The sequence below is a fragment of the Pseudopodoces humilis genome, chromosome 8 (genome assembly GCF_049639895.1).
Source record: "Pseudopodoces humilis isolate 2021_Gansu_Grassland_sample_001 chromosome 8, ASM4963989v1, whole genome shotgun sequence".
NCBI lineage: Eukaryota > Metazoa > Chordata > Aves > Passeriformes > Paridae > Pseudopodoces > Pseudopodoces humilis.
The window spans coordinates 24,645,440-24,653,537 of NC_142207.1; the positions used below are offsets into that span (position 1 = coordinate 24,645,440).

General features: G+C 40.0%; 1 protein-coding gene across 1 annotated transcript; it reads left to right on the forward strand.

Moving 5' to 3' along the window:
- Positions 1-905: 905 nt before the first annotated feature.
- CTLA4 (cytotoxic T-lymphocyte associated protein 4) lies at positions 906-5,049 on the forward strand. Its single transcript, XM_005519873.2, has 4 exons — positions 906-1,061; positions 2,258-2,608; positions 3,110-3,219; positions 4,143-5,049. Exons 1-4 carry the CDS (start codon positions 1,004-1,006, stop codon positions 4,311-4,313), a joined length of 690 nt encoding a protein of 229 aa, XP_005519930.1. The 5' UTR covers positions 906-1,003; the 3' UTR covers positions 4,314-5,049.
- Positions 5,050-8,098: the final 3,049 nt, after the last annotated feature.

Sequence of the window (8,098 nt, forward strand, 5' to 3'; positions counted from 1 at the left end):
CAGGATAACTGAAGTGAACTTTCATTTTTATGGGATTCTTTAGGCAATGAGTCATGGATATGACAGCTTATCATATAAAAAAGCAAAACAATTTCCAAAGCTTACATGGCTTTTAAAAGATCCATGAGCAAAAACTGTTTCACTGAGATTTGAAATGACGCAGGTGCTCTAAGCAGAGATAGCAGTAATCAAAGCTCCTGCAGTGCTTTTCATCTGCTGATGTCAAGGTAGTTAGGCAGTAAAGTCTGTAGGTAGCGAAGTTCTGTACAGATGTGGAAGTCATTAGCTAGAAACCTAGATAATTTTTTCTTGGAAACAGGAAAGCTTAAAGAGGCTGGATTAGGATTCAAGTCACATTGCTGATACAAAAAGATGAAGTAATTGCAAGTGTAATCAGTATTTTGAAGGGGGTAGCAATTTTTAAACATCAAAAGCACTAACATTAAAGCAAGCAAAGAAATTGGGGGTGGAGGCAAGTCCTCCATAAAAAAACTAGCTTGCAGTGATTCACTGTGCCACATTAGGCAGAAGTACAGTTCTCTGCACGCTGCCCTCGTAGGAAATACCTGATGATTGCTAAAATATTAAGCACTATGATTCTGCAAGCTGGCACCACCAAAGGGTCTGAATTGCTCTAATGATGATTACCTTTCCTCCCACAATTCTCAAAGCAGAATGGACGGCAGTTTCAGATTGAATATATATTTTCCATCTGCTGAATAGTTGTTTTTGTTCATGCTGTTTGAGGTTAACTGTTCACGTACTAATCAAACCCACTACTTCCTTTCTCGTAAAACCAAAACAAAGCTTCATACTACTTTCAGGTACAGCATCTGGGATCAAAGCTATATATACACATTGGCTCTGTGTGGGTTCAAACATTTTGAAAATTCACTATCCTGAAAGGTGCCACCTCTTTTCCAGTCCTGAGAGTTCCAGTTTGTCTTAAAGTCTGAAGTCATCAGACACCGTCAGCCCCTTCAGCATCTGTCCCAGCACAGGAATGCTCTCAATATTGGTCACCGTGGGCTTTCTCTGCACAGCCACTGCCATTGCTGAAGGTGGGTAGATGAAGGAGGCAAAGTATCTGGGGGTGTTGACTTGTTTTCAGTTTCATGTCCTTGCAGGAGACGGACTTGGTACAAGGAGAAGAAGGTGACATAGGACTAATGGGAGCAAGGTCTTGGGGCACCGCAAGGTGTCTGGAAAACTAGACATAGGCTTTAAAGAAGTACTATCTGCAGGGACACTGGGCAACATTCAGAGTAGCTCAAGAAGGAAGAAAAGATCTTGAAAAACCAGGCCCTGCCAGTGAAGTTGTGACAGCTGATAACATGGGTATAGTGGTTTGAATGTATGGAGAAATTCTACTCTTCATCTGGAATTCTTGCATTGCAGATCTGAGAAGATAAACCCTACTTCAAAATGGACTGATATAAAATGAGATTGAAAAAATAATGCTGAAAAATGAGATTGAAAAAATCACAGCTTACTAAAGCAAAAGACAGTGCCATCCCATCATGTGTCAGGATAGAATATAGAAGTTGCTAAAAGCTGTCAGTGAGGTTGTACACGGTACAGTAATCTCCTCTTAAGATTTTTTTTGCAGTCTGTTTATCAGGCTTTGCTGCTATGTTGGCTTGGGGTATATATTGTTGCTATACTGTGGCTTGGGAGTAGCTAGTTAAAAATAAGGAGAAAAAAGATCAGAAATAAAAGTATGCAAACAGATTTTCTATTCGGTTTTACTGTTACCTAAAGAGTTCTCTTCCATGTTCCATACAAGAGTCAACATTTTTGCTCCTAAACGTAAATGTGTTTATTTCTGCTAGGCAGAAATTGTGGTTTAAAAGCCTGATTTTAAGTTTCAAATTTCAACCTTACCATCTATTGTCTATTTTTTTGGTTTCTTAGGTATACTAAAAAGTTTGTGTTGAGGGAAACTGAAGCATGCAGGTCATTCATTGCTCAAATAAGTGGGCCAAATAACCTACTATTTAAGCAAAAAGTAATTTCTGAGATTCATAATATCATTTTTAGTAATCAAAGCATTTATTGAGCTTTTTAAAGAATATTAATGCACTGCTAATGTGAATTGTGGTCTTGGAGTCTTTTCTTTGAAAGCAGCATTTCTAGGAATCACCCATGGATAATAGGAAGTGGCAGGACTCTCTTCCTACTGTGCAGGTTTGAAGTAAATTGCTCTAGATCCTTTCTTGACAGTTCACTTACCATCACACTCTTTACTTCCTTACAGTAATGGAAGTGACTCAGCCAGCAATGGTGCTGGCCAACAGGCAAGGAGTTGCCAGCTTGGTGTGTAAATACAAGAACATTGGGAATGCAAAGGAAATTCGAGTGACTTTGCTTAAACAGACTGGTGACCAGTTCACAGAAATCTGTGCTTCATCATACACCATGGAGTTTAAAACATTCTTTGTGGAAGAGGTCATTCAGTGCCATGTTACCCCCGGCCAAAACAATGTGACCCTCACTCTGGCTGGCCTGCAAGCAAATGACACCGGGCTTTACATTTGCAAGATGGAGCGGATGTACCCCCCACCCTATTTTATGAACAAGGGCAATGGGACACATCTCTATGTCATTGGTAAGGCAAGCAGGTTTACAGTACTGTGATATTTCCAAGTTAAGGGAGTTGCTATTACGTCTCAAAGGTCTTCAGAGTTCTGTTTGTAAGAAGTGAGGGTGAATACTGGTTTCAGCTCTGAAAATCTTGATTAGCTCTTATTTTTTCAGGTCTCCCTGCACACACCCAAAGCAAGCACAGTCATAGCCATGAAATGATAGCATAAGCAACACCATGCAGTGTTACCTATCTATCTATCTATCTATCTATCTATCTATCTATCTATCTATCTATCTGCAGTTAGATACAGAAGTGCAAAAGTAACAGGGTAAGGTGTGAGCTCTTCTACAGATAAAGACTTTCCTTGGAGGTTGAGTAGGCAGCGATTCAGGGCTCAGCCTTGGTGGTATCTTGGACATGCACATGCTAGAGAAAAGCAGTGTAGAGGCTGACTTATTGACTCTAGGGCCTTCCTTATGAGGCTCGTCTGTGACATGACTTGTGTGATATCATATGTTTTAGATCCAGAACCTTGTCCAGACACTGCCATATATCTCTGGGTATTAGGAGCTACTGCCTCAGGATTTTTTCTTTACAGTATCATCATCTCAGCCATTCTTGTGGGCAAAGCGGTAAGTCCCATCAACTCAGCCCCCTTCTGCTAATAATACCCCTTTGTGCAATGAGGACAAGGAAAAAGAAATGAGAACAGGGAAGAACACTGGGAACAAACCCAATGGGATGCTCCATGTTACTAGTGCAATGTTATTACAATAATGCAAAATAAGAGAACTTGCTGGAGCTGCCATTTATATTTATTTATGGATCATTTGTGTTGTCCTCATACTAGAAAGCAGTCAGCTTCCATCAGCTGGACTGAGCCTTGGCTTATGGCTGGATGCTTAAAACAAGGCAAAGTCCTGTTGTTTCTCGGATTGAAGACAACAGTCTTCATGTGTACTCTCATTTCACAAACGATTCACACAAAATCCCAGAATTTGTTTGGTTTTTTTTCTCATCATTCACCTCTGCAAAGCAAATTTAAACAGCCTTCTCCTTGGATGGGGAAGTGTAACTTTAAGCATTTTTAATTTCAGAGCTAGAAATATCTGCGCAAAAGCATGCCAAATGTAAGCCTGGGTTGCCTTTTTCCACAGGGGTCGGCAGCACTCATAGTCTGTTAGAAATTAACATGAGCTTGAAACCAAACAATGTCTGTCCCATATTTTTCAATCATTCCTTGTCCCTAGAAATTAAGTGAAGCTGTCAGGTATGAACACTCCTAGCTTTGAACCAACACTGAACTATGAATCAGGAGCATCTTCAAAGAGCTAAATAAATGTCAGGACTTTTTTCTTTTTTGCATAAATAGCCCTATACATCCTGATCCTCCCTCAAATGCTCTTAACAGATCTTCTATAAAGAGGCCGAAAAAGGTGTCTAGAATACATTCTATTCAGTAAAGGAAGAACGTCCATCAGTTTCTCTAAAATGTGCTGGTCAATGATTATGCTGTGATTGCTTGTTTATTTTACTTTCTTTCCATATGTTACAGATAAAGAGAAGACGATGTCTCACTACTGGAGTCTATGTGAAAATGCCTTCTGAAAAGCTAGAGAAAAAAGTGATTCCATTCCACATCAGTGTTGACTGTAACAAGGAAAGAGAGAAACCATTTCCTAGCTGGAATGGAGGGTCTGCTAATTCATTTCAGTTAAAGAAATAAATTAACTGTCTTTTTACAAAAGGTATACAGGAAGATGAAAGAATATTCTTTGTAATTTCTATGGTTTGGAGGAGAAAAAATAGTATATGTATTCATATTTGAAGAATAACCCTGTCACATAAAAATGGCTACATTAAGCCATTGACTTTTTTGAGGTGTATTATACCAATATGTAATATATATATATATATGTGCGTAGCATTAAGAGCTATTACTGTTGCAATTGAGCATCTTACTGTCAAATTTCATCATGCTTACTGATCAACTGAAATCCAAACACTATTATGACAGAAGCTTGTGTGTCATTGCAAGGCTAATCTACAAGTCTGGGGGGCAGAGGTAGGAGAGCACACTAATGTACAAAGGAATGTTGACATTTTCCCTGCATTGATATTTATTGGTTCCATTTCTGGCATTAGTGCTCTGCACTTCCACAGAGGCCTCCCCATAGGCTGGCATTGGTGACACTGCTGCTCAAGAGGCCTGATCTTAGCTCCCCTAAGTGGCTTTGTGTCCCAGAAGTGCTGTGATGAGCTGACTGATGATCTCTGAGCCTGTACTGACAGTTTGGTTAGAGAAAACGCTCCAGCAGGAGCCCTCTTAGGCTGTGCTGGGAAAATGCTCCAGCTCTGCTGGGGCCTCATGATTTACAAATGCTAAATTAGCATCTATCCAAAAGGCAGAAGTATGTTGCTGTGTTTAATGAAGTCTATTTTCCATGAAAATACTGACAGTGTATAATCTTGTTTATTAGTTATGTACCATTCAATAAAAACCTTGAAGCTTTGCCCAAATTCAAGTTCATTTCTTGTTCATCATTCTCAGAAGAAACAGGAAGTGGCTACATGTTAGAAAGCAGTGAAGACAACATGAACCTTTCCTCCCTGACCCTGTGTTTTGCCCTTCAGAGACAGCATGTGTGCTCACGCCAACACTTCTGTTCTCAGCTCTCTTCCTCAGCCAGCCACCATTACAGTCTGTCAGTTCTTCTATTTGTCTAGGTACAGCTGCTGCAATGTGCTTCAGAGACACTACCAATCAAGTTTGCACTTCCAGCAGTTACTCACTTGCAGAAGGTAGCTGATGCCTTTGACAGCACCTCCTGTACATGTTTAAACAAAAAACTTGTCCTAGTTTCAAATCCTGTTTCCTTTGCACCACTCTGACACTCTCACTGACTAAATGCCAGTCAACACAGAAAGCTGCTGGAGCTTAAAAGTATTTCAGAATTCTCAGCTACTATCTATTAATTTGACTCTTTGCTATCAAAATTTCACCTTGCAACCCAAAACACTGGCAGCGTGTGCCTCTGTTTCACAGCTATGAATCCATCTTCTTGTCTGCACAGGTGTGCAGCCAAACCCTTTATTCCATGTTCTTGCAGTGGCAGCAGGTGTCAGAACACCACATCTCATAGTTCTTTTAGTCTGCTTTCCCTCTCTTGTCCATTCATCTGGCACCACCTCCAATGTGCAAAGACACATTCACATTCTCAATTTGCCAGTGTTTGCAGGTGCTAACTGCTCTCTCAGTGTTGATATACAAGTGTGCTGCATTAAATAAAAGTAGTGTCTGATGACATATCCTTTTTTTGAAGGTGTTTAAGTATTCTGACATTAGTCTGGTATTTTTTCCTAATTTTTCACTCCCTGGTGTTTTGAGGATAAAAAATGGTAAAAGATCACATATCTATTGTCATTGCAAAATGACCAAACTTCTGCCCTTTCAGGTGTAGCCTGATCAGGCAAGTATGTTCCATGACCCATGATGAAAAATAGGTTTGACCCACACATACAGCTTGTAGAAGCTGTAACAAGCATGAATAATTATCCAGGGAAGTTTTTTCCACCACAGCAAGTAGTGAATCATGTGTCTGGCTCCTAATCAGGAATCAACTGGGGTTTTTTTCCCTTTCCTTGGCAATTCCTCTATACTGGGACCAAGAACTTACTTTTCTTAAGCAATCTAAAAGCAGTTCAAGTACATTATTTTCTAAGGTGACAGTACATTTCTATCCCTCCTGGGTGAAGAGATGCTTTGGATCTGTATCCATAACCTCATGACATCTGGCCACAGCTGGCTGTGAATCTGTGTCAGCACAGAATCTGTGTATATTCCAATTCACCTCCATTTCTGACCACTGAGCTGACCTAGGCCTTCTGCATCCACCTGGGCAATTTCCTCTCGGTACATCTGCATTTCCTTAAGACATTCAGTCTGTAACAACCAAGGAAGAATTCTGCCATAAGTAAGCAACAGGTTACTAAAATAGCTGAATAGTTAAGGTTATGGAAGAGCATAACAGAAACAATAATCTCATATACAATAGTAGAAATATTTTGTGTTTGTCTCCTGCACTTAAATTATTATCAGTATGATGTTTATTAATTATCTTATTAGAAATTACTTTGCCCAAATTCTCTGTCTGTTCTGATATTCTCTTCCTCCTTAGTGGTTACTTCTTCCAATCTTCTCTTGTTTCCACAGTGCTTAATTTTCTTTGGCTTTCCTTACCACTGTGGCAGCTTTTTCTGAGCTAAATGTTACATAATGCTTTATTACTTTTGTTCTAAGCCAGGCAGGGTAGTAGGTGCACTCAAATCAGCAGATGTAGCAGTGAAGACCAAAGTGAGATTTCAGTTCAGATTTTATTGACAATGGTATTCTCATCATTCATATCTGGCACTACAGAGATGAGTGGAGCACATGTACCTGCAGAGATGATATTTATACCTACCTCCCTATGGTCCATATAGCACCTAGTTCTGATGAGGGCAGAGCCCAGACCTCAGGGAATTTCCATGGTCCTGTGATGCCCTCCAGAACCTCAAGGTCTGTGCTTTTCCCTGATAGCAGGGAGAAGCATCTTTCACTATCAGTATCAAAAAATTTAACATATAAAAGTCAAATATAGTGTTCTGCAAGATCGCAGCAATACCAAAATGAAAGGTGCAGGTGCTATATCAGTGTACATCCCAGAAAATGCAATAAAGAGGAAATCATGCCTCTTTCTGGGAAGAATGTGCAAAGCAAAGATGAAAGGATTTGGTCTCAGAACTCTGCTCATTAGAATGGGGAGTTTTAAAACACAACTGAGTATCTTACCTGGACAGCCAGATTATGAGACCATACTTCTTGGTGAGGTTCAGGAAGAGCTTCTTTTGATGTGCTCTCCATCCCTTTAGGAGACCTGTTAGCCTGTTTGTGAAACAGAGAGCGTGAGTTTCTGGCTGGATGGGTGGGAATTCAGAGGTACACTTGCCTGCATCAAAGACAATGGCATATGCATAAACCACTCCCAGCCCCCAGTATTCTACTTTCATTTTCATCCACTTCTTTATCTGAACCATTTTTTTCCCTTGTCATTTTCAATTATCCGAGTCATATCTGATACAGAAGAGCATACGACAAAGGTTTCCCACACAGCTGCTCTGTGAGTAGGCGATGAGTATTCTATCGTTTTAGGATTAGAGATTCCTCACTCTTTGAAGGAATATGTGAATCTTAACTCACTACTCTGCCAGGCCTTGAGTCTGCAGAGAAAGTTCATTAATTCAGTTTTCCACAGATACTTAATAAATAAAAAAAAAATAATTATCAATCACTTATAGGCTATGCAAGAGTAGACATTTTTGACCTACTGCTATCCTTCCTAAACATCTGACTTTTGCTCAAGACTCTCTTGGGTCTAATTTCTTGTTTTCCAATAACCAATGCTGGCATTGGCCAGGTACCTCCTAACGGATCTGATAATTCCTGGCTTCACTACTGACCTTGAGCTCTGC

Coding starts and splice junctions, on each gene's coding strand:
- CTLA4 (XM_005519873.2), top strand. CDS start 1,004: ATGCTCTCAATATTGGTCACCGTGGGCTTTCTCTGCACAGCCACTGCC. Junction 1,062..2,257: donor AGCCACTGCCATTGCTGAAG/GTGGGTAGATGA, acceptor ACTTCCTTACAG/TAATGGAAGTGACTCAGCCA. Junction 3,220..4,142: donor CCATTCTTGTGGGCAAAGCG/GTAAGTCCCATC, acceptor CATATGTTACAG/ATAAAGAGAAGACGATGTCT.